This window comes from Gavia stellata, chromosome 2, assembly GCF_030936135.1.
Source record: "Gavia stellata isolate bGavSte3 chromosome 2, bGavSte3.hap2, whole genome shotgun sequence".
In the NCBI taxonomy this organism is placed as follows: Eukaryota; Metazoa; Chordata; class Aves; order Gaviiformes; family Gaviidae; genus Gavia; species Gavia stellata.
This window is the reverse complement of record NC_082595.1, coordinates 39,213,311-39,240,805: the sequence shown is the minus strand read 5'-3', so window position 1 is coordinate 39,240,805 and position 27,495 is coordinate 39,213,311. Positions and strand designations below refer to the sequence as shown.

The 27,495-nt window shown below is 40.3% G+C and overlaps 1 protein-coding gene across 3 annotated transcripts in view; it reads right to left on the bottom strand.

The window, feature by feature from the left end:
* Window positions 1-27,495, bottom strand: part of GRM1 (glutamate metabotropic receptor 1) — a 192,018-nt gene that overhangs the window by 152,525 nt on the left and 11,998 nt on the right. For all 3 annotated transcript variants that reach the window (XM_059828794.1, XM_059828801.1, XM_059828808.1), the window contains exon 2: window positions 589-838. In XM_059828794.1, the coding sequence (XP_059684777.1) occupies window positions 589-838 (250 nt within the window). The remainder of the gene's footprint in view (window positions 1-588; window positions 839-27,495) is intronic.

The following is a 27,495-nucleotide window of genomic DNA, read 5'->3' as shown; positions in this document are numbered from 1 at the left end:
TACATACTGACTCTGCCATCAGCTAGATTGATGTTTTAAAAAACAAACAAATCTGCATAATATCAGTGCCCTAGCTTTCAGCAGCAAAGTTCAGAACAAAGTGTACAACTGAGAATGCCAGGTTGTAATCGTAAGACTGGAAAAAAGTTCAAGTAATCAAAACCATCCAATAATTTGGGGTTTCAAATTATCAGCAGACATCTTTAGTGAAACACATGAAATTTTGTCACGTGTCACACTTCCAGATCACATTCTGAAACCAGAATTCTTCACTTTCTATTTTGGTTCTAAAATCTGTGTATGAAACGTTCCTCTAGAGTGTACAAAAGCACTAACGTCATGTATCTATATAAAGGAGTTAGTAATTATCATTTACTTCAGCAAAAATTAACAACACCAATTAAGGTGGCATACATCTTCATATCCCCTTCCTGAGATTTGCTCTACCATCTTGCAACTTTTTTTCATTCATTAGAGAAGTAAATGTGAAAATTACGGGTAGCCTGAGTTGCATGGTTCTGAAATGAAAGGACTGCCTGCAGGACGAGAGGGAGAGGATGGGCAGAGAGATCACACTCAGAGCCTTACCTTCCAATTAGCAGGAACTCCCCAAGCACTCCCAGGCGCCTCATGGCGATGAGGATCCCCCTCACTGTCATTCCCTCGCAGAAGCAAACCACCACTCTAGCCTTGGGTAACCTTTCTCGCAGCTTGCGGAGCAGGCGATCAAAGCTCTTTTCCCCAGCGTTGCTGTAGATCTTGTCAGAGTGAGCAATGCAGAGACCCTCTTGGGCAGCCAGCTCTTTGAAGGCTTCCATTCCACTTTCCCCATAATTTCCTGTTTAAAAAAAAAAAAAAAAAGTTTATATTATATCATGCATTTAACCAATTAAGGGGGGCTGTCATGGGAAAGGGATAGTTTTCCTCAAAAAAACCAATTAGCATTAGCAGAAGGAAGAGCAAAGGACATCCACCAAAGTAAACATGATCAGAGTTCAGTGGAGCAACAAGATATCCATGTATCAGTAGGTCTTAACTGACCTGGAGACTGCAAGTTTCTTTTCTAACGTTGATTTACCAGTGGATATTAAAGGCAAACAAGGGATGGATAGGTAGAAAAGGGGACAAAGACACCTCAGACAGTAAGAATAAAATTTTATTAATATTTCTATGGCAAAAATCGCAGTCACAGTAAAGAGAAAAAGGATTTCATTCCAAGCCATTCTGCACCGCATGCAGTCCATGCTCATAAAAGTAAATGGAAGATGGATGTAAATTTAAAACACACCGATCTGGTAGCATTTTGAAAGCCACTTACACTAATATGACTGACCAGTGTTCATGACAGTTAAAATTTAGGCTTGATGTTTCTCTTGGAATAGGACACATTCTATCTGTAAGAACTTCGGAAATACAGAAATATTTGAACTTTGTGGTCCAGACAATATCAAAGCAGGTTCTCAAATTCCCTTCACTTTTCTATTTATACATTTATGAAACCAAATCAACAGATTTACAAAACTCAAACTGCCTTCAACTATGGAGACAGGTGAAATCTCAAGTTTTCTTTGAATATTTTATGCCTGCCATGAGCACAGGATTTATGATGAACATCAATCAGGCAAGAGGAGCAGATGGATTACAAAAAAAAATCTATTAACAGTAACAAGAAATGGTTCAAAAAGAGAAGTATTAATTTTATGCTATCCACATCCATAATGTTTGCTTAATTTATTGAGGGAGTAACATCAGATATGCTGATCACTTCTAGACCCAGACCTTTTCTAGCAAGGGGTGACTGAAGAAGTCCATCTTCTCCCTTTGCAGCGATAGTTTGAAATAGCAAATTGTAAAGAAGATGACTTCTGAATCAGCCTAACTTCCTCCACAAAAAAATCACAACTCAAAAGGCGTAGCCACCAGAGAAAATTCAACAAGAGACAGTTCAGGCATTCTTTATAAATCCAGTAAAAATAAGTACATTTTTCCAGAAATGTGGATTGTTTGCCGCCGATCAGACACACTATGACAATCATAGTCATACTGGGACACAGCCAAATCTGCCAGGTCTAGTGTCAAACACAAAACTCAAGTTCCCCAGCCTTTTGCACTGAACTGCCCTAGTTTCTAACAAATTTGCAGCACAGCAGAATGGCCTCTTTTCCAGTCTGTGACTCGACGCCAGATATAGCAAGCAGGTCAGTCTGCTTTTTTGTCTGTGAGCCAGACATACTCCAGAGCAATGCCATGGCCCTGCATGGCTGCGGGGAGGGGAGAAGAGAGGAAGAGCTGTGCCTGGTGGGAACATACCACCAAGCAGCCCCCACTGTGGGCTCAGCACTGCAGCCCTGTCCCATGACACTGTACTTGGCTAAACGTTGTGGCCTCATATAGGGCTTGTCATATGCTGAGAAGGACACAGGTGGAGACATTTCCATATATTTATAGGCCATAACCTGCAGTCACTAAGGACCTGAGGCTACGCAGTTTGAGCTGTACTGCTTTTATGACTTGCCTCAGGTCCCAGACTGAAGCAGGACAGCCTCATTGCTGACTTGCCATTAACCTTATGCTTTGGAAGGAAATTAGTTTCCCAACTTCTTGTGGAACTTTATGCAACACAGATTCATCTGAAACCAGTAGGATTATTCTTAAAGTCTTACCTAAGGTGAGCCAGGGGACTAAACTGAATTTTCTTAGCTGTTTAGGCAATGCATATCAGAAAATAAATGTAGTAGGTTTCTTACACAAATATTAAGGTAGGATGGGATTTTCTCATACATCAGTACAGCACTAACTCTGCTGTGTAATTCAAGTTAATGATTTCAACAAATGAAAAATTAAGTGCACTTGGAATGATTTTTCCCAGTTTTAATTTTGACGAAATAACAATTACCTCAAGCATAGTCACACCTGTACTAACAGTACAACAGCCTACCAATATATAGGCTATGAGGAACTAAGATTGTTGCCTATAAATCCAACGAGGGTGATAAAGAGCCGATTAAGCTAATTAAGATCAAGAACAACACAAGATCAAATAGGAAAAAAATATGGCAGAAACAATCTGAAGCTAAAAATGAAAGCTTTCTAATGCTTATATGGAAGAAGTGGTGGAACAGATTTCCAACAGCAGCACAAAGAAAAATCTGATTTTAGACTGGCAGTTGCTCAGCTCACAAGAGCATTATATAATGTAGATATCTGCAACAGCCAGAGACAAGACTTGATGACCAGGGAGGTCCTCTCAAAGTCTGTTTGCTCTGCTCCCAAAACAAGACAGCATGCTGCACACCTTCCCCCTCCAGGGAAAAGGACCAAGGAGAAAATGAACGTGTGACAGATGTTAGATACATTGTTCAATGCACTCAGCTACTGGGGTAAGCACAATGTAAGGGCATATATAGAATAGAAAACACTAATTAATTCTGTGCAACAGCCAAGAACATATCCATCTGTACCAGCTTGCTGGGTACATCCATTTCAATCCATACGCATGCAACAGCTGGAAGGGGAAATGCAAAATGGTAGTCAGTGAAGAGTTACAACAGGGCCAAGGGCTGAGGACTATTTTTCCTTTGAAGGAGATGTTGAAGAAAAGATCCAATCTTATCTGCAACTGCCTTTTGCTACCAGAATCAGCTGTGAAAAGTCAAAGTATTTATTATTTTGAAGCTACAAACAACTGATTTCCCTTCTGAACTGCACCCAAAACTAGGTGAGCCAGTAACATACTTTGAGCCTCACAATACCTTGCTAATTTTTAACCCTTTTTTTCTTTTTTTTTTTAGCTCTGTTCAACTTGTACCCTATTCAGAGAACCAGATATTTTCCTTGTATGCTTCAAGCAGACTCTGTACAGCAGTGCAGAGGTAAATTCTAACCCTATCATGGCTGCAGTTTTACTAAGAGAATTTTCATGACACTTCTCTCAGTGCCAAAGACAGGTTTTTTTCACCACTGTAAAAATTCTAGATAAGGCCATTCCTGATGGAGATCCACATATCTGAAGATGCTAGTGAGAGCTACATGTAGTGGGAATTATTTTCACCCATTGCATTCCATGCATTAAATATCTTAACAAAAACATTAAGACGCTGTAGTAAAAATCAAAGACAGTAAGTATTACATTTGTGTCACAGCTACACTGGAAGTAACACTATTTTCTTGTATTAACACTTGAGCAGTGTGGGGAGCAGAACCCGTGAGCTCCATCTAAAAGGTTTATACTCTTCTTTTTATTATAGCTGTTCGGCAAATTTACGCCCATTCTCTTTGTCAAGAGAACAATTTATTTTTCATTTATGAAATGGAGCAGAAATGTAGCCTCAGCAAGCAGATGCTTATGAGAATCCTGGAGATCGTCTTCTTGAGGGATGCATAGAGTGGCTGTCTGGGTCTTCCCGAGCCAGATGACAGAAAGTGCTGTGTTTTCAGGAGGCTTATAACCAAAACGGTGTGTCCTGCATAAATCAATGCCTGATTTCACTCAAGGATAGGGATTCTTTGTGGGGCAGCGTAAGGAAATACGAACTGTTCATATTTGTGCTGCAGACAACATCCCCTTGAAATACAGGCCAGTACCTGTTTAAAAAAAAATCTTAAAGAGAAAGAAAACCATAATGCTGAAGAGGAAGACTGAGAATGTTCTCTCTCGCTCTGCTTTCAGCATCAATAGGGAATAGCAACTACTTTTTAGAGACCCCTTTCGAGACACACCTACATAAACAACAACAAAAACCTGCAGCAGAGGACTGTGCCTCGAAGAATGCTCCAATGCACTTAAATAACAAAAGGCAGGGAGCAAGAGATGCTTCACCTACATGGGCCATGAGCAATATCTTCAGGTGAGGTCACCTATTCCTTGCCATTAGGGGCTTATTTGCTGCATTTATTCCTCTAAACAGCAGCAGTAACCACAGTCTAGATGAAAGGTGAAAACAAAAAAACACATACCCTGCGAACACACAGCAAAGGAATTGCACCAGTAAAACAACTACAAAATCTAGCTTCACCGCAGGGTACTAGAGAGGCAAGTCATATTGCAGGGAAGTCCCCCTTTTCAGAAATAACAACTGAGAAACTATTCCCTGTCCTCTTCTTTCCTCTCTCAACATTATGATTTGTTTGTTCACCTCTCTCAAGCTTGTAGATACATTGCTGGAGGTATGAAGTTTGTTTCAGTGTTCAGTATTGATTCACTGTAAAACATCTCTTTTCCTCAGCTAATTAACTGCTTTTTGGCAGAGAGAAAATAAGAGGAGAACAAGAGGACTGCATGACATAACAGCAAGGAATAACTACTCAAAACCTTCTCTACTGCAAACGCAGATTATTTGCGAAGAGTAGAGCAAGGACATGATCTGATTATTAAGTTACTTCCTGATATGTTGCAATAACTAATTTGTAAAAATTAGTGGTAATATTAAATATGACAGTAACTGTACAGTTGTCAAATACAAGTCTGAGAAGACTGGAAGGTTTTGGACCAGTGAATAGAAAAAAAAAGAAAAAAAAGGCAAAAAAGAGTGCCAGTTTTCTTCTCTTATAACATCCTGTGTTTCCCTATGCCACAAGGACATCTTTGAATAGGGTCAGAAAATGATTGATTTATCTAATTTTAATATACTTATCAGTTGAACCATATTAAACAATCATGTGCATACCCTTAGTCCATTGCAAATTAAACTTAAAAAGTTCAACCATCATATTTAAACTAGTGTGTTAGTAACAGGTTAGGAACACATACATAATCAGCTAATGTGTCTCAGATGACAAGCAGTCACTTTCTAAACTGCAATAATTCAACCACATACATCCATTTTTCCACACCTTTGACTGGGAGAGTTAAAAAAAAAGTGAAAGTCTGCATTTATTCCCTGAATGTAGCAGACTGACAAAAATGGATCTGCCCATGTGTGTTATTTTGGTATATCCCAAACATAAATACTACACTCACAGAAAGCAGCTCTGTTGGCACACGGCTTCCAGGACCATTGAACTGACACCATCCCTCCTCTGCCAGACTTCTCTGTCACTGTAGAAAGGGCAAAGATCAAACACTTCCGTGTTTCCCAAGAATATCTTTTTCAAGGCTAAAATCACCGTGATATCAGGAGGAGCTGCTTTTTCCAGTTATCAGTTATTCCAAACAAGATTTGTGTTTCCTTTTTCAGTGAACCCTCTTCACTTAATGTTGACTTTGCCACGTAAAGCCCTTTACCACATAGTTTATTTCAGAGTTCAGATAGCTTTCTCAACATCATTTTCTTTCTTCACTGAGTATATCTCACCTCAGGTGTTTTTAAGGGACAACTTCAAAGCAGGCGACTTGGGTTATGAGAGCACTTCACAAACCCTAAAGGACTGGCCACTTTACAATAAGAATTCTGCATGGATGCGGACTCCAGTTCTGATATCAGTCAGGACAAAACAGTGGAGAAAATACCAAAAGGAAGAACTTCACTAAACCTAAAATCCCAGTCTAACTGCAAAGCCTAAAAGGAAAACTCTACCTCTTATTTTATTCTAAGTAGTTTGCAGATAAATGAGAAGAAAAAAAAAATTGCTTTACAAAGAATGCTGAAGTAGCTATTTTAATTTCTGCAAGCACAATGGTTTTAAAGAAAAGAGAAACAACTCCTTCCAATATTGCCCCCTAAGGACAATTTAATGCAGGTTAAAAGTCACAGATACTCACTACAGGTATTCCTCTCCTGGAGACCTGGATTGCCCACTGCTCCCTGTTTCTTGGATCAGGTCCAGCCACCCAGCTCCTTGGTTCTAAAGTTGCCTTTAACCTGCTGCCACCCGTAGGTATCACAGACCTCCTTACCACCACCAGCTTGCCTCCCAGGACAACTCATGGCTCTGTGGAAGTCAGCATTTCCCTTAGGTTTCCCTGGTTGTTTTTCTTTGACAGTCCTAGAGAGATTTTGCATTGGGTGGAGGCATCGCTGCCCTTTAATTATGGAGAGGGCAACTCATTATTAGAAACTGAAATAACAGTGTATACACTCTGTATTCTTTTGAACTATCTTAGCAAGTTTTTCTGGGTTCACCACAGATTTAAAAGCAACTGCACTTTAGCCTGACAAAAGCCAGAAGGATGTGTTAAATGAATGAATTGAGTCATCTTTGGTACACTACAGACCTCTGCTAGCTGTGCTTACAGCCTATTTTCTTCAGAACTTAAGGCCCTTTCAGAAATGCAAAAAGTGAGCTTTTGAGACCAGACTAGCTTTTTCGTTTTCTAAAGTCAAGTAAAACTGAGTACAAATGTATTGGGTTTGAGTGGCAAGGCTTTGGTAGTGGGGGAGCCACAGGGGTGGCTTCTGTAAGAAGCTGCTAGAAGCTTCCCCTATGTCCGATAGAGCCAATGCCAGCCGGCTCCATGATGGACCCGTCGCGGGCCAAAGCCAAGCCCATCAGTGACAGTGGTAGCGCCTCTGGGATAACATATTTAAGAAGGGGGAAAAAAGCCCTGTACAACAGCAATTGCAGCTGAAGAAAAGAATGAGAATATGTGAGAGAAACAACTCTGCAGACACCAAGGTCAGTGAAGAAGGAGGAGGAGGTGCTCCAGGCGCTGGAGCAGAGATTCCCCTGCAGCCCGTGGTGAAGACCACAGTGAGGCAGGCTGTCCTCTGCAGCCCATGGAGGTCCACAGTGGAGCAGATATCCACGTGCAGCCTGTGGAGGACCCCACACTGAAGCAGTTGAATGCCCGAAGGAGGCTGTGACCCTGTGGGAAGCCCATGCTGGAGCAGGCTCCTGGCAGGACCTGTGGACCCATGGAGAGAGGAGCCCGCGCTGGAGCAGGTTTGCTGGCAGGACTTGTGACTCTGTGGGGAACCCGCGCTGGAGCAGTCTGTTCCTGAAGGACTGCATCCCATGAAAGGGACCCATGCTGGAGCAGTTGGTGAAGAACTGCAGCCTGTGGGAAGTACTTACACTGAGGAAGTTCATGGAGGACTGTCTCCTGTGGGAGGGACCCCACCCTGGAGCAGGGGAATGGTGTGAGGAGTCCTCCCCCTGAGGAGGAAGGAATGGCAGAGACAACATGTGATGAACCAACTGCAACTCCCTTTCCCCATCCCCCTGCACCGCTGGTGGGGAGGAGATGAAGAAAATCGGGAGTAAAGTTAAGCCCGGGAAGAAGGGAGGGGTGGGTAGAAGGTGTTTTAAGATTTTGGTTTTATTTCCCATTATCCTACTCTGATTTGATCGGTAATAAATTAAACTAATTTCCCCAAGTCAAGTCAGTTTTGCCCGTAACAGTAATTGCTGAGTGATCTCCATGTCCTTATGTCGACCCATGAGTCTTTTGTTATATTTTCTCTCCCCTGTCCAACTGAGGAGGGGAGTGATAGAGTGGCCTTGGTGGGCACCTGGCATCCAGCCAGGGTCAACCCACCATAACAAGGGAGAAAATAAAAATAGAAGATGAAAGGGTGGAGTCAGATGATTGTTATAGCCGTAAAACAATACAGTATTCCTATCATAGTCCAAGTTTTCAACTATATTTCAGATAAGAAAATCTACATGATTTTAGTAAATGCTAGGTTACAGCTCACCTTAGCGATCTCAGCAAAGAAGACCCAAACATAAGTAAAACTCTGCTACTTGATACGATGGTTACATTTAAGCCTTCATCCTGAATGATGCATCCTGAAGATGCATCATCTTGGAAAACTAATTGATATTCTTGTCAGAAATACAAGCACCGATGAAGTCAGTCCTGAAGTAATGAGGGTATTAGTGCTAAATTGTACTTCCCTAATAAACCAAATGCCAAAATGTGGTCTTATGCCAATATTTTTTTCCTAAATGTATTCAAAGACTACACCCAGTACTTATTTATTATGTGTCTAACAAGAAGCTTTAGACATTTATTTATATTCTAATGGAACTATTTCAGCTCCAACCCTGGCTGATATACAGTACTGGCAACAAATCTACTTGCTGAACTTAGTCTTTCTGTTCATGACTTACCAGTAAGTAGCTTCCCGCTTTCTTCAAAATGTATTAAAAATAATCTAGTGATGCCTAAGATTAACTGTTGGTTAGTTCTGCTGATTAGCATTGGTTGAACAATGAGTCACAGATGTTTTCTCTTTCTTGATGAGACTGGAGAAAGTTAGCATAAGAATAAAGTCTCAACACTCTCCTGTGAATAATCTCTATAGCTTTTTCAAAGCTTGCTGTGAATATTATACTTAGTAAAATCATTTTATATGTTATATAGTTATAGAAAGAATACCCAAAGGGGATGTCAAAGTAGGGAAACAATATGCTCTTTTCTTTTTTTTTAACATGAGCAGACATTTCAAAAAGAGGAAATGAAGTATATGTTCAGTTCTGCTCATGTGTTGGCAATTATGCATTTAGTTTAGCTCACATTTCAAACACAGGATTTAAAACATTGATGCCAACTTTAAGCAAGTGAAAATCATGCACATATGTACCCTAGTATGGATGAAGGTTTGAACATAATGGAATGAATGGAAATTTAAAAACATATTTCTACTGTTTGTCTGGTTTCTGAACCTGAGGACACAGAGAGATCATAGTTCCTGACCTTTCCCCACGATTTTGAGAGTTAAACCTAGTTATTTTTATTTCTGTGAACCTATCCTATCTGATACTCACAAATCATATGTTTTCATGGGCTGGGACTTAGAGGGCCAAACATCATGAGATACTCCATAGAGAGTCAGCAAGTCTATGAACACTTCCCAATTACCTACAATATCAATGGCTTTAGGAGGTATCTGGATTACGTTATGAAGTGAATTTCTACTCATTTCTACTCATTTTCTCATCAAAGAGAAGTTAGTGCTTGGAACTATTCCCACTGAAGTCCTTGATTTCAGTGACTACTCTATCAGATGTTTATCAATTTTTCACACACACCATATCACACAGAAAGATAGGGGTTGGAAAGGACCCACCAGAGCAGGTTCATCTAGAGCAGATTGCACAGGAATGCGTCCAGGTGAGTTTTTAATATCTCCAGAGAAGGAGACTCCACAACCTCTCTGGGCAGCCTGTTCCAGCCCTCTGCCACCCTCAAAGGAAAGAAGTTCCTCCTCATGTTTAGATGGAACTTCCGATGGCCAAGTTTGTGCCCATTACCTCTTGTCCTGTCACTGGGCACCACTGAAAAAAGACTGGCCCCATCCTCCTGGGACCCACCCCTTAAATATTTATAAGCATTGATAAGATCCCCCTTAGTTTTCTCTTCTCCAGACTAAAAAGACCCAAGTCCCTCAACCTTTCCTCATAAGAAAGATGTTCCAGTCCCCTAATCATCTTTGCAGCCCTTTGCTGCACCCCCTCCAGCAGTTCCCTGTCCTTCTGGAACCGGGGAGCCCAGAACTGGACACAGCACTCCAGATGCAGCCTCACCAGGGCAGAGTAGAGGGGGAGGATAATCTCCCTCGACCTGCTTGCCACACTCTTCTTGATGCACCCCAGGATGCCATTGGCCTTGTTGGCCCCAAGGGCACATTGCTGGATCGTGGTCATCTTGTTGTCCACCAGGACTCCCAGGTCCCTTTCCACAGAGCTGCTCTCCAGCAGGTCAGCCCCTAACCTGTACTCATGCATGGGGTTATTCCGCCCCAGGTGCAGTGCCCTACACTTGCCTTTGTGGAATTTCATAAGGTTCCTCTCTGCCCAACTCTCCAGCCTCTCCAGGTCACGCTGAATGGCAGCACAGCCTTCTGGTGTGTCTGCCACTCATCCCAGTTTTGTGTTTTAAGAGGACCAAATGAACTATTAAATTTTACTCCTTACTGTCTGTTAACACGCATCATTGAAACAAATATCCAAAAAGCTACTGACCTGAACTATAACCCCAGAGCTAAATGTTCATGGCCTTTAGGGCAATTTTGGCTTATATATGATTTTTAGACACCAATACTTTTGGTTTATGTGAGCCACAGCTCTAGATGTGAATTGTATCAGGTTTGGAATAACATCTAAGTAAAAAATCTTAGTCTTCCGTCTAAAAAAATTATACCTAATCATAGCTCATCCATCACCAGAGAAACTGTTCCTCTAAATGGAATAAACTTCTGGGTTTTGTTGCAAATGAGAAGTTAGATAGTCTTTTTGATGTATGCTTTATCAAATCCCTGGATATTGTAATATTATTCAGAAGAAAATTACGTGATTTTAGAAATAATTGTGTTTTAATTTAAGCATGTTTAAGAAAGACAGTGGCTGCTTTGCCTTACATGTCCGTTAAAGAGTCTGATGAAAATAAATATAATTTCCTCATATTACGTGAACTGTCTACCCTCACTCACAGCCTACTTTTGATTTTGACTATTATGACCAATCATCTGTAATCAACTATATCGGCACAGCTGGAAGAAACACAGAATAATACATTAAAGAATTCTGCTTCTTGGATTGATACAAGAAGAAAGAAAGAAAGCCAGAAAGTTTAGATGTTAAGTCTGAAAGCTAGAAATAAGAACCAAAAAGACATTTTTAACAACTTAAGAACAAGGCCTAGGAAAAGAGAACTGGAACGCATAAGCAAAAGTAAAATGCATCTAAACAGAAGTGTTTCATTTTTACAGAACCAACATTTTCAAAAAGATTTAATTTAACTTCGTAAATATTTTTTCAGTAACACCCCCCCCCCCAAAAGCATTTAGTCAAAATATTTCCAATCACCCCTAAACTGAAGTGCCAGTTCTACAAACACTGTCACAGATGGTGACTTGAATACTCACAGTTATGCTTTAAAAGACTTACAGCAGAGGAGTTAAATACATAGCACAAGTGTTTGTAGGATTTGAGACTGACAGAAATAAATTTAAAAAAAATCAAATCCTGATTTTGAATGGTTCTCCCAATGATAAAGTTGAGGTGAGATATTCATGCCGCTATTTCCAATTGAGTTCATAACCTCAAGGTTTAACACAATATAAATGTTCGAATTACACAATGTTAAAAGACATAGTTGATGCTGATTGGTGAAACATTTGAAATACCTTTCCCCACAGGCTACTGTAGTATCTGCAGATGAAAATATGACTTAATGCTGAGAATCCAGGCAGAGCTAGTACAGGAAATCAATGTAAAAGCTGGATTACCACAAGCAAAGAACAAATTATTAGTTTACTTTGCATAGCTCCCACAGAGGTAATATAAAAGAGTGAACTTTAGAAGGGCAGACTTGTAAGAGAGAAAAAACTGGTTAAATGCAAGCAGGACAAAGCCTGAAAACATGAGATATTGTAGAGCACTTAAAAACACTGCTTGTGAATTAAGAGCAAAATGAACAGCTCATCTTCTCTTCTCTGAATTGCCATTAAGCTACAGAAGCAAAAACGGGGACTGAGCATAGTTATTGAGTAAGCTAAGCCCTAAAAGAACAACTATCACAAAAATGATGATAAACTCTTGCACTGACTCTAACACACTCTTCGCTTTCACATCAGAAATCCCTACCTCATCCAAAGTCCCTTTCTTCCCCCAGTACCTCTCTCCTTTCCCTAGCTGGTAAGGAAAGGGTTTTAAGAAGAGCGACCAGAAGGCAACTTGGAAAAAATAGTGAAATGACACAGCCGTTATCTGACCTCAGCAGCCAGGAGCGACTGACTCTGTCCGCCAGCGCGTTCCACACCGACCAAGAAGCGTGGCGGTTCTGCGTCCATACGGCTTTGCCAGGCTGCGCCCCAGCACCGCCGCCGCCTTGGGCCGCCCGAGTCCTCCCACAGCCGCACCCAAGAGCACTCCCAGGTCACCTCCCGTGCTCTCTGGACCAAATGGGGGGGGCTTAGAGGTGAGAGGCCCTTGCAGCGCTCCTGGTAGGGTTCTTCAAGCATCGTGCGTCCTTGGGGAGATCTATGCAAAGCTGTTATGCAGACCTGTAAAACGGCTCGCTGCGGGGAGAAAAGAAGGACCCTTTGCTGGGTTAAGGAAAAGAAAAGACAATTCATGGAGAAAGACAAAAAGACTGGGGTTTTTTTCCCCAGACATTGCACTTTTGCTTTCTCCACACCCACAGCCCTGTGGCTTACAGATAGCTCCTGAGAAATGACATCTGGGTACTCACAAGTTGTACAGTCATCCAGAAGGTCCCAGCAACCTCCTGTCCCCAGCTCAAAACAATCTGAGCCCGAGCATGGCATCCCAGCATGGCCTCAGCTGCTCGGCCCTCAAATAAACGCTCCTGGAAAGACGCGCTGGGGGAAGGGGACAGCCCTCTGCCGAAGGCCCACGAAATAACCACAGCCCCCTGCAAGCACCAGGGAAAACAGGGACAGCACTGCTTTCTCCCACCACCTCGTCTTTTCCTAAATTGCACCCGCGTGGGCTGAATTGCTCACAGAAACAAGGCACCAGTGAAGCAGGCCGGTGGAGAGGGCACTGGCGACAGGCCCTGGAGGCAGGCAGAGCTGGCAGAGCAGGGGTGCAGGCCCTGCAAGGCAGGAGCCGGCTGATGGCGGGGCAGGCATCTCTGCCAGGCCGTGTCCAGTTTATTAACATGGGAACTCAGGCTGAGAGGGGAAGCAGGGGGAGAGGGAGAGCATGGGGAGGTGGGTGACCACAGATGGCGGGGTGGCAGTGGGAAATGGGAGGAGAGATCCCAAGGCCGTGCATCCAAATACAGCAGCTACTGAGGGCAAGACAGCTATGCTTATACACTTACGCTGCATACAAGCTCTTTGGGAACACTGTAATTAACCGCTGTCAAAGCAGGCTGTGCGACTGTGAGATGGGAGGCTGTGAGGCAGATTTGGGTGGTCTACCAGCCTTGGCTCTGGTGCTTTGCTGGCAGCGTAGAGGCAAGGCTTTCGGCCTCGACAGCAGCCGAAGGGCAGCCTCACCGTGGCTGGCTCTGATCTCACAGCTGCTAGAGCAAGGAAAAATCCGTCTGCAGCTGTGCAGATGTGATCTTCTTGGCGAGAATGTTATAGGGGACTTCTCAGACAGCCTGTGCGCTTGCTCCAGTGCTGTGAGACCAGGAAGCCCTACGTGTGCCAGGGTTTTTGATGAGGGTCTCCATCAAGGGTGTAGAGGACTGATGGGGCTTTTCAGAGTGTCTACCTTTCTGCCTTGACTGAATCCATAAATGACTACGCGGGTGCCTCTTGATCTCGTGACAGCGAGTGTGGCAGATCTGATCTGTGCACTCAGATACTCCATGTATTTCTCTCCAGCAACAAGAAGATCTAGTTTTGACAAAGGGCAGTACAGCAGTTCAAGAGATGTACTTCTACAACTGGGAGTATTAGAAAATCAGTACCTGAGTTCCTGGCCAGGAACCGTGGGAGTATGATCCAAAAGCACAAGACACTACAAATTCCATTTTGGCATTGTATAACCTAGAATCACTAACATGCCTCTGGTATGAAGTAACATAATGTTCTGTGACAAGATGTAAGCAACATACAGTGAAAAGACGCATAGAATGTTTTCAGGCCAGATATCATCTGCTTCTTGTATCTAATCCAAATACAATGGACTGAATTGGTGCTGATACCAAAACACATGTGAGATCCAAAAATAAACAAATTTTCAGTTTCTAATTATACTGGACAAATCCATTTCTTGCTTTTTTTCTTTTTTTTTTTTGCAGATAGGCTGTAAAGTTCATTTTCTCTTTCCTGCATTGCCATTAGGCTTCAGAAGCACAACTTGGTATTAAGCATAGGTGTTAAGCTGGCCAAGTGTTGAAAGAACAAAATAAAACAGTGAGGCTATTTATGACAGCAAGCTCATAAAAGGTTCATGAAAGTGTTAAATAGCTGGAGAAGAGGAATAGGTCTTCTTAGAGAAAAAAATCAGCAGTGCAGAGGTCACTGCAAATTCTGTATACCACTGACGTCTCACGTAAACTCTTTCTCTCTCCAACAAAGCATTTCTGGCACTTAAGTGAAGACCTGGTAGTCCTTTGTATGAGTCCCACATGATCTCCTCTCCTCCATAGTAAGCAAGATATTTAACTTAGATTTGATGATTGTTAGTACAGAACCAAGATTTCACCAAGAGAACACAGACAATCTTGACACTTCCTATACTTCTGTAGAAAGAAGCTGATGGTTCTTCTTAACGCATAACTAAGAGATATACTAGTCACATACCACTTTGGATGGCACTGATATGTCCCTTTTATTAATTTTAAATGTTTTCTTTCTTTGCACTATTTTTCATGCAACTGAATAGTTTGTTTGTATGTTTTGCATGCACTTGCCTATTTGAGAAGTTGATTGTGATGCTGTGATCCTACAGGGCACCTTTAAGTAAATGAGATTTGCCTTAGAGAGACTGTTTTGAAGAGCCCTCTTGTATCAGATGCTGTGATTAGATTGGATTAAACAAGTGGTGTTTCTGTAAGTATGTGATTGCATACAGAAACAAACCCACAGCTGCTTGGAATGGGGAAGTTCAGGGCATCTGTGAGTCTGCATGACATGAGAGCAGAGGACTGGGCAAATCCCACTTACATGCTAGGGGAATTAGAATGTGCAGAAAGTGTTTAGCTGTTTCATTATCAGCAGGATTTCTCTGTTTCTAAAATGCTGCTGTATTTTTCAAAATCCACGTGTTCAATAAATAGTGAACAGTGTTTTTATTTAAAATATGGTCTGAATGCAAATTTTTCTCTATATCCTTTGCAACTGTTTGGAGCCTGAGAAGGTAATATTGAAATTAGCCACTGCTTATTTCCTTTGGTGCCATGAGGATCCAGCTGAAGACTTCCTGGTTGCACAGACAAAATATCATCGGGGAAGGGAGGGAGAAAAGACTGCTAGTGATAAATAAAATCATACACAAACTGTTGTCACAGATTTCAGCATATTTCCTTTATGGATTCAGCTCAAACCCCTCTAGGATGCTTACCCAGAGGAATAAGGAGATAAGAAACTCCCTCATGTATGCAATATGCACGACTTCCATGAGCAATGCAAAGCAACTCATTCCAAGCTGTTACTCTCCCATATGGACAGAGAAAGAAAGTGCCTGTCAAGGACTGTCTGGCCCTGACTTCTATTCTGTTAATGCCATGGCCTCTCTTCCACTGTCACCGCAGCCCCACACAAGCTGGGGGGGGGGGGGGGGGGGCGTGTTTTGATACATCTGGGAGGGTGAGTACAAATGCAGAAGGCTGCTCTTGAAATGTCAGCCTGATGACAGCAATTACTGGCACAACTGTGAGCAAGCTCATTCCTGCAAAATCTTTGGCAACAAAGAACCTCAAAATCATGGACAGAATTTGTATGAAAATATACATCTTTTGGACATTTGTTAGACTTTTCTATGGTCCTCCTTCCTTCATAACAGTTAGGTTTTGTATTTTATGTGTATGAGATTCTGTGTCTAATATTAGTTTTATTCTTAAGAACTTCTCTCACATCACCATGGTACTTTCAAAGGAATTACAGTCTTATCATACACATCTGTCCAGGTTTTAATATAATCAGAAAAGCATATGGTTATGCATATTAACATATTATGAGAAGGAGACGCTTTAGGCAGGCCTCAGTTTTCAACTTTAATAACTTGATTATTTATATACTGTTGGAAAGCATGCTAAATGACACCAGTGAGGACCAAAATCTACTGTTTTCAGGATGTGGATTTCACTGTTTGAATCAGGAGTTACATGCATACACAAGTGCAAAAACAGGCACTTAGGGCTTATATTTTTGATATTTTTAAAAATGCTGCTGCAACTTGATGCAGAGAAGGGCCAAGGGATTAAATTTGTGCAAGTTTGGAGATTTTAATAAATATCAGCAACACTTCTCTTCAAACTTTTGCCTTTCTTGGTTCCAACATTCCTCTATACATTCTTTGGGTGCGCGCTGTCTACACAGAGGCAAGGAGATTGTGCTGCCAGGATAGTTACAGCAGTACAGAGGGGCCACGTTTAAAAGCAAAAATGCATAGTTGACAAGGTATGCTTATAGGCTTTTGGGAGCCTAGGAGATAAACTGATTATCTCTTCTGAGATAAAAAACCTCAATGTACGGAGTGGGAAAATCTAAGAGGGGTATAAAAAAAACAGAATCATGACTGAACTCTGGAGGACCATCAAGTATGTCTTATTAATGAGTGAAACAGCCAAGGCAAGATTACCAAGGAATCAGAAAAGACAAGTGGCCCTGCAAGAAGCTTTTTGAAGTCTTTTTTTACTAAAGGTCAGTTGAAGTGAAAGGTATATCATTGTATTCTTTTTTCTGACCCCTGAAAAGGCTTTATTTTGGCTCATGACTATTGGTATAGTATTTTTGCACAAAGATTTCCACTTTTAGCTAAGTACCTTGCTGGCCCTAATCTTAAGTCAGTGGGTTTTGAGAAATTCCAAGCTCTTACTAACTTAAAACCAAACTTTTGAATGGAGCGTCTTTAAAAGAAGTATGAAATTGCCTGGACTGAATTTCTACTGATCTTGTTTTTAAAAAGCAGGCTCAAGCAAATGGTTGCTGAAAAAATCAAGGGTTGCAGGCTTATACAATAGATTGGCAATATTTCCAAACTGTCTTATTGCATCTTCCTTAGCTTAAAAAGAGGGCATATCAAACCAATAAGACAAGAGAAAAACAAAATTAAGAGATTACAAAGCAAACAAAACAGGACCTGATAAAAAATGTAAATCACTAGACTCTGCTAGAGGTATATTTAACTTCTTATTTAAAGATAGTATTTTTAAGACATCGTCTGACAGCTTACTGCAATTATTATAGAAGGAAAACTAGGCAAACTGTTTATTCACTGAATTAATATACAGGAACCTTTTGAAACAATTTATTGCGTAGCGGTCTGTAGCCAAAGGAACTGTGTCTGATTATTCTTTTTGTCCTCTCTGTTCTCTGCTCCCTAAGATATTCATTCATTCAGTTGTGGGCAAAAAAACACACTCAGAAAGACAACTGAATAGCCAAGTTCTCAATGGCACTGGGACCGTGTTTGGCGGCATAGTGCTAATACACCTGCCGAGGGAGAATCGCCTTTCTTCATGGAGGCATTCATTGGCCTCTTAACCAGTGCAGTGGCTTTGTGGCTTTTTGCCCTGTACTGCTTGCTAAAAACAGTTGTGGTTGATGCTTTCTTTGGAATCCCTTTCACTCAGTAAGTGATAGAGAAGCCTTATCATAACATCTAATGAAAAGTTCAGGAACAGCAGGACCATTATCGGGACTTAAATCCTGTTGTGATGAGTTTCACTTGGCACTTCTCAGCCACAGATTAGAGTCTATCTCAATAACCAGCAAACAAACATCATGACTAATAATTATATCTGAAATACGTTGCTGAAATACCTCTAAAATATCTTGTTGGAACACGACTGCCAGACTTGCTTTCAACCCTACCTCCCAAAGACAGCTGTAACTGAAGTTTTACAAGAAAGTAACTTGCAAGAGTTCCCCTGATAGCATTCCATCTTCTGTTAGATCTCATCAACAGTTATAATATTTGCATTTCCAATGAAAAAAATCCAGCTTGAGACAGAAAAGACTGATAACAAACTCATGCTTTAAAATGTCACCACACAGATTGCCCGGGAAAAGAGGTTAGACGCTACAGTTTTCCTTGGCAATCTTAATCAGTTTAATTACTTCATTTCGCTTACAGTCTAAGAAGCTAATGGTTTTGCTATTTTTGTAGGTAGATATCTACCTATAACAAAAAGTATTGATGGTAAAAGATAAACGGATTTAAGAAAAAAAATCTGAATCTGAATTATCTATTTCACTGACATCATAGTGCTAGGGAAAAAAATTTAAAACATCACATCCTGAATTGCATCCACTTTAGTCACATTTTGTTATAGGTGTCAGCTCTGTCAGAATATCACCTGTCTAAACAAATTAGTGGAAAATGTAGTTCTTCACTTTTAATGAGGAATAAGATTGTAATGGCATTTCAATTTTCCTTCATTCTCTTGTTAGCACTTGATAAATTCTCTCACAAGCACTACTGCTCTTCTGACATGATGCCTGCACTCTAATCTAGCAAATCTAAAGAAAGTCAAAGGCAGAAATCTTTCTGGTTTTCTTAACATTTCTTGAGATCTCTGCAAGTCATTTTCATCTTGATGATTTAATTTGAGTTGAATTAGTTGGGTTTTTTCTCCACTCCTAAATAATGGGGTTTTTTGAGTGAATATCCATATTAGCAGAGATTAATGAACACAAAACAATATATCAATGAAAAACATCCGAAGCACTTCTGTATGTTCATGTCTATACAACAAGAGGGAGATGAACTATTTTGTCTCTTGCCTATGGGGTGCTGTGAAAAATTGTTATTTAGTCACAAATGACTGGTTTTCTTTCTTGTTTCATAGAGTTGAGATCTGTCATAACACTATGCTGGGAATAGACACTTCCCGTGAGATATCTGCTGTACTTACTATCTGTGAGAAACAAAATGCAAAACCCAGCTATGGGCACAGCTAAAGGCACAACAATGACTCAAGTGGCCCAAATGATGACTGGGCAACCTTTCTGAGCAACACCACCAGAGATTTGCCATCTTCTGAACGCACACAGCAACAGCCATCTGCTACGCAGGGAGGTCTGTCACTGGAGCTGACTCAAATTTTGTCAAAAGCATGAGCAGAAGGGAGGAGAAGCCCTGAGATGCAGGGCTGGGTGAAAGCTCTGGAGCAGAAGGTTGGTCGTTCTTGGCAGTTCCCAAGGTGTGGAGGCCAGGAGCCCTGATCACTACTCTTGGGAGCTGTCACTCCCACAGCAGCAGCAGCTACTGTCTCATATGTCATCTCTTGCCCTTAACAACACCAACCAGCCCTGCCTGCCAGACTCGGCATGGACAAACTGTGCAGCAGAGCTGTGCTTTCCTCTGCCTCTCCCAGTAAACCCTCCCAGCCACATTCTTTGCTTAGACCTGAACTGGCCTTCCTGTCTTTGAAAAAAGGAGACTATGGCATTTGGCTACAGTAGGTGGTATGAATCCAAAAGGTAACAGAGAAACATTAGAAGCTGGGAACTTTGGAAAAGAAAACAAAGAAAGAAAAGGATACTGATAAAGGATAATGATGATGGGTCAGTGCTAGAAGGGATTCTGCATAACAGGAAGAAACATTCAATAAGTTTTTATGTTCTGTATTTTGGGAAAGAGACAGATAATGTATACATACCAGAAGATGATGATGGTGTTGATGGTGATGATGAGTGGTAATTTCCCTTCCCAACTCAGAAGGAAATCAAGTGGCAGCTCCAAAAGGCAGGCATTTTAAAATAGATGTGTTCAGATAACTTCTGACAGAAGTTGCTGACAAGGTCTCTAAACTACTAGAAATTATTTTCAATAGCTGTCGGAAGTTGCAAAGTGCCAGAGGACTGCAACAAAGGAAGTGTTGTGCAGTACTTTAAAAGGAGAAGTGAGTTAACCTGAGTAATTACAGGTCTGTCAGCCTGACATCCATTCTGGACAAAATAACTCAGGAGCTGACATGGAACTTAGGTAGGAAAAAAATTAAGGGGATGGCGCAGTATAACAGGTGCCAATCGTTATGTGTATGTGGAAACTAGATCTTTCAAATTCACTTATCTAAAATATCTTCTATCAATGATTTCCAAGTTTGGTTATTAAAAGTAATAATGCAATACAGTTAGATTTCTACAGGACATCTACCTCCATTTTGCATGACATTTTGGCTATGAACCTGGAGTGATAAGAATCAGTATTGCATACATAAAATAAATTAAAATCTGGCTGGTAGGTTTCAATGTATACTTGCAGTGAAGGAACACTCATTGAACGGGTGTCTTTTTATTGTGTCCCATAAGGATCTGTTCTTAGATTTTGCTAGTTAACATTGATCAGTGACCTGAAAAAACAAAAATACAGAAGCATTACCAATAATATTTGCAGACGACAGAAAGATTGGGAGACAAGTTACTAATGCAGCATGATCTAGGTAATTCAGTAAACTGGGCATAGGGAAAGAAATATGCAGCTAAATATACACACAAATTTAAACTCTCAGGAACTAAAAATGCCACATATACAGGATCTTGGACTCCCTCATGGGATATAATTACTGGCTTAGGGATTATAATAAATCAACACTGAAAGTAATGCTGTGGCTAAAAAAAAAAGCAATTGTTTTTTAGTTATGTAAGTAAGTGCAATACTCTAGTAACAGAGAGATCATACTACCTTCATTCTATTTGACAGCAGTATGACTGCTTCTGCAATAATATCCAGTACTACAAGATACTGAAAAACTGGTGAAGTTTCAAAGAGTAGCCATCAAGATCGTGGAAGATAGGAAGATGTTACTTAAAGTGAGCTATCCAAGGGCTCAATCTCCTTCTCGGATCAAAAAGAAACCCTTCCAAAGCAAGAACCAAAAGCAAAGCATTAAGCAGCAGCTTTTAATTGTAGAAAGAATTAAATTCTAGAACAACATTCCAAGAGAACTATTGGTGTTAGGGAACTTACCAGGCTGGATTTTAAAATGGGTTAAGTGTACACACACAATTATATGATGTGGGGTGTCCATGAAGAAGATGTTTGAAGAATCACATGATTTTGAGTTGGACTGTATCTTGGGAAACTTCTGCTCAAGTGGCACCAAAGTTGGACCTCTGCCTCTACTCTGCATTCCTAAAATATGTTTCCTATTTCAAAACAGTTGAAATTCTCATTTTCAAAACATGAAGTTCAAAACAGGAAGTTCTCAATCACTGTTTCTAGAACACTTGGGAATATCCTAAAAATTAGGAAACTTTCAAACTTCAGTGTAGCAAATGTCATTTATCTGTAACGTGTCCCTATGACTTGTCAGCATAGTCAGTCACACAGATATCCAGGCTACTTAAGCATGAAGCATCCAACCTGGGAACTGTCCATTAGAGTGCTCTAGGCTGTAAATCTAGATTAAATAATACTACACTTCTAAGTACTTGACTAGCTACAGTTTGAAATGCTAATGCCATTAACTCTAATGTGATAGTTGTGAAAGCTTCGGTATGCCGACATTGCGAACTCAACGAGGCCTCTGCAGACATAAAAGTTCAAGTCAAGCAGTTCAGCTTTTAGAGCACTCATCAGAGAAGTGGGCAATATGGCTTCAATTTTGACATGACAGCATCAGAAAATACAGCTTTCACACAGGAGAGTGACTTAATCACTGAAATAAGGTATTTCTTGAGCTGGACTCCACTGGATCTGGCTGGGATGGAGTTAACTTTCTTCATGGTAGCCTGTATGGTGCTGTGCTTTGCATTTATGGCTAAAACAGTGTTGATAACACACCAATGTTTCAGCTATTGCTGAACAGTGCTTGCACAGCACCAAGGCTTTCTCTTTTTCCCACTCTGCCCCCTCCTTCCCCCACAGTGAGCAGGCTGGGGATGGGCAAGAAACTGGATGAGGACACTACCAGGACAGCTGACCCAAACTGGCCGGGGGGTTACTCCATACTACGTGACAATGCTTCAGCAGTAAAAACTGAGGTAGAAGCGGGGTTTGGGCTTCCAAGGGGATCATTGTTTGGAGACTGACTGGGTGTAGGTCTGCCTGTCAGATGTGGTGAGCAATTTCCTTTGTTTCACTTGGGGTTTTTTTCCCCTAACTGTATCTATTAAACTGTCTTTATCTTGACACACAAGTTTTCTCATCCCATCAGTATGGGGTAGGGAGTGAGTGAATGAGTGGCTCTGTGGGTAGTTGGCTGCTGGCCAGGGTCAACCCACCACTTGGAACAATGGGCACAAAAAAAGTTCTTGCAAAATACAGTGGTGTAACATTTGACAGGAATGCTTCACAAAATGGTATTCCTGTCTTTTCAGAGGAAAAGCTGATCCAGAATCTCTTCCAGTTAGTGTGATCAGTGAGATAATATGTAAAATAAGAACCACCAAGAGTGCCCCAGAATAAAACATTTTCTTAATGTTGAAATAATTTATTTTCAGTTGTCCAAAGAACTTTTTTTCCATAATAAATACATGAATGAATCACCTATCTCTACAGCTGAGCTGTAGCCAATCACCATTTCAAGGTGAGTTAGGGTTAAGATAAAACATCCCCATTTTTTTTTGTTTTCTTCATGTAACTGTGAAACATATTTGGATCCCTCTTGTCTACTGGATCTATTCCCTAATTAGCAGTGAAGCAGAACTCCTTAATGCATGCAGAACTTAAATGCTTTGAAAAAAATCAAAGTTGCAGAAATTAAGTGTAAAACATCTGTGCTTGCAGGTGTGCATCATCCCCACCCTCTTGTTTGTTAAAATTCATGCCTTTGCCTATTGGTGCTCCTGATTGCAGCATGGAGAACATCCTTTTCCCTTTATTCTAAATAACAATGGACTTTTTCACCACAAAGATAATTAGTGCAGCATAGAGCCAACTTTCCCTGAGACTGAAATTCAAATGTACATTACCATGAAGAAATTCTTTATAAAGATTTACATTTTTAGAATGTATCCCTGAAATCATTCTACATAAAAATAATGCAAACTGAAGAAATATTGTTTCTATTAGTAAGATGTCCAGGCTTTCCCTCAGGTCCCCTGTTTTATAAGCCTTTTTCCTCATATACATGTAGATTTTCCCTGTATGCATGTACATTTGCATTGAAATTATGTAATAATTATACCCAAACCCTCTTCCTACAGAAATCAGTGGCAAATCTTCCATTGCCATCAATGGAATCAGGTTGAAAGTGAATTCTATTTTTAGATTAAAATAACTTACAGTAATAAAAGGCTAATCATGATCTAATTGTAATGACTACAAAGCCTTTTTCAAATCCTTTGCCTGTCTGAAAGCTAAGCTTGCAGGTCAGCTCAGACAGATTTTTTTTTTTTTCAGCCTAAAGAAAATGTGCTTCTCAGTGACTGAGGGCATGATCATCTGTTCCGTATGGTCCAGAGATGCTTACACCTGGTTGTTCAAGTTACCGAAATATGGTGGCTTATGGTAAAAACATGAAAAGAACGGTACTGAAGAAGAGTGATTTGGCAATAAGTGTGTGCTTTTCCAGAAGGCAATACCTTCTGAAAACAATAAATAGTCAACTGAGCTTTTTAGAAACTGTTCTAGGTATTAATATAGATTCTGAGATACAGGCCTGGAGCAGGAATCTGTAGGAAAGACTAGGAGAACTTGGTAGAGAAAGGTACAGGCTGTGATTATTAGGGGATGGGATGATGAAACCCAGAGTTAGAGGCAGAGCCAGTTAGAAAATTCCTATAGGGTGTTTCCCCCTTTGGAAGGTGCTGATTCAGTGAAATCAAGTGATTCTACAAGGATCTTTTCATTTCAACAAATTTCTCCCCAAAACAAGGCAACCCAGTGTTGTTTCGTGGCAGCTCCCAGTCACCTTCTGCGTTCTGCTGGCTATTGAAATAAAAATGAAACCTACTAAGCCTACTAGGCAATGAAGCATACACAGTGCTTATTCTGAGTATGAGCTGTAATTTGTGATTTTTTTAAATTTCTGTTTCACAAAATATTGCATATTCTGAAATTTAAGTTAGTATTTGTTAGAGGCCAGACAATTTAAGATAGATTCCTTGGAAGTTAAAGTTTGTATTAGTATAAGGAGGCTGGCAACACCAAAAAGCCAGTAGCCTTTTACAGGAGAAGTCTGTGTGTGATGGAGACACAGTAGTTCCTTTCTTTTTCTGCTTTGCATGTTATTTTTCTGCAGGTATTATGATAAAAGAGCTGTCTGAGCTCGTGAATTTAAGCACATACAAATCAGCACTCAAAGTATTCATTAAAAAAGAGAGAGGAAAAAATCCAGGTGACATTTGCCCTAGCGTAATCCAGTTTCTAGCAAACGAGTAATGAAAGCAAAACAAATAAAATGCTTAAAAATAAATCCTGATTCTTACATGGGCAAAACCAATGTAGTTTCAGCATTCAGGTAGCTGCCTACTTACCTTGATCTTCTGTTTAGAAAAGATAGCCAATATAATCAGTTATTTCAGCACTGGACTTTAAATTAAAAAAGACAGCAGCAACTAACTTTTACCTGTCTCTTCAAAGCAGCACATCCAAAATCCCGCCCTTTTTCTCTAGCAGGCTGCAGCCTTTAGTCAACCCACTCAACAGTTCTCATAATCTTCTGATATGGACAGTTCTGAGGCTGTTTGGTTTTCCCCTAGCCTAACCCACTACATAGACCTTTACAAGGCTTATAAATGTTAGCTTTATCAGAAGAAAGCCTGTCTTTAATGTGAGATAAGCACATTGTGCCTAATCTTGTAAGGCACTGGACACTGCTGTGATGTGAGCAGTGTCTAGAAACGGTGTCCTGTAAGTGTATGGTTAATTCTTGTCCTCCATAATTCAAGTGCTTAAAGTTAAGCTAGTGTTCACATACCTTTTGGGATCAAGCAAGAGTATTATGCACCTTAAAGGATCTTTCCATCAAGTCAGACGTATGGCTAAATTTCAGTCAATAGCTAATCTCCCATTGACTTCATTAAAGCCTAATCACAGTTCTGAATGTAAATACAGATGTATTGCCAGAATTTTAAAGAGCATTTTATTATTCATATGTCCTCAGGATATGAACTATAAAAAGCAGTGATGTGACTGTGGGTATTTGTGGTACCAGCACATTTCTGCTTCATACCTCACAGGCAACACCACAGCTATGACAAAAGTGGAATACATTATTTCATATATATTTGGACTCTGTAGAAAAGGCACAAGAAGGTGTGACAAGGACAATGAGTTTTCAAACATGACTACACTCTAAATTGCCTTGTAAGAGCACATTAAAATATTCATTGCATCTATATCATGCTGGTTGTGTTCTGAAACATCCAGAAAATATCAATGCCTGTATTTTCTCTGTTAAAATGAAAACAAATACTCACAAAATTCACTGCTGAATTCCTTTCTAGAAAAACTGTTGGGTAAAAATGTTAATTAACCTAGCTACCAACTTGTCTTCCATCGTGGGGTGCTTTTTTATTTATTTTGCATGGTCTGTCAGATGAATGATATAATTTCAGGTGCAAAGTAGTATTCTAATTAATGAAACCATAGAAAAATGTCACTGCATCCTTTTAGAAAACTCGCTGTTTTCTTCAGTCGCAGAGGCCAACATTTATGTCACAAGTAAGAGAACAAGAGCCGTATAAAATCTGCATGAAACTGAAAATTTCCCCCAAATAAACAAAAATAGTAGGAACTGAAGGGCTCCAACAGTAAAAAGCATAACAAGCACCAACTGCTAGTAAGGGAACAAATACTGACTTAAATTATGCATGTAAATTGCAACAGTGGACTTAATTTGACTGAGGGGATTATTTCATCCTGATTTTTCTCTTCCTCTACAATCAGTATCAACAGCACAGGATACTCTGAATTTTCTGATACAGCTGAGCAGATGAGCGAACACATGAGTGTTAAGCTACTCTTTAAATTAAAGGTTTTTTCTGCCTGCTTACATATCAAAAGTATCCATAAATGAATAGGATTTAATGCCAGAAAGAACCATGAGCTCTTCATATCTGACCACCTGTATAATGCCAGCCCATATATTCACTCCAGATCCCACTGCACTGTGTCCAGTGACTTGCATGTTGAATGAAACTGTTCTGGAACATCTGCAGCAAATTTTGATTAGAGAACATCAAAAGTCAAAAAACGTATCACTTTACTCAGTCATTTGTCCTAGTGGTTAATCATCATCAGAAGTGAAAATGTTTGCCCTTTTTCTAATTGGAATTTGCTGGCTTACCAGCAATTGGTGTTTGTTATGCGTTTAACCATCAGGATACAGAGCCTGGATACTGGTTTTGTTTGCGTGGAGGAAAATGAAACATTTTTTGATAAATCAAGCTTTATCTCTTTTTGACAAACCAGACAGACTAAGCTGGTTTAAATTCCTGATATAAGGCATTTTTTTCAGCCCTCAAAGCATTTAGAATTTTATCCCTATCTCTTTTCAATATTTTAGCTTTCTTCTTAAAATGTTGACAACAGAACTGAACAACGAATAGCAATATTTATACTAATAATCCTTAAATTGAGGTAAAGTTCCCACTGTCTCAAGGATGACAATAACTTTTTGTATTTTGGGTTGGGTTTTTTTGGCTACAGCTCCTCTATAACCATATAGTATACTTAGGGCTTCTTTCAGGGACACAGTTCTCCTATGTAAGTTGCACATGTGCTTTATTCTTGTATTTATGGTTGACATTTGACTGTACTAGCATGCATTTTCTTAGACTGGGCCTAGCTTACCAAGAGATCTGAATCTTCCTTTTCTTCCTCATTAATTGCCATTTCACAAATCTGCATTTCTTGTCAGCAATTATGCTTTGTATATCATTGAAGAAGACAGTGAGGCATTAGACCCTTTGTCAAGCTCTGTGCAATGCAGTAGACATAATCTCATTTGATGCTCACTCTTTACTTGCTGAGGTCAGTATGCTGTTTTAATTTATGTGATGTCTGTTTTCCTGACATAGCATACTGCTTTTTTAATAAAAATATCCTGTAATACTAATTCAGTGCCTTACA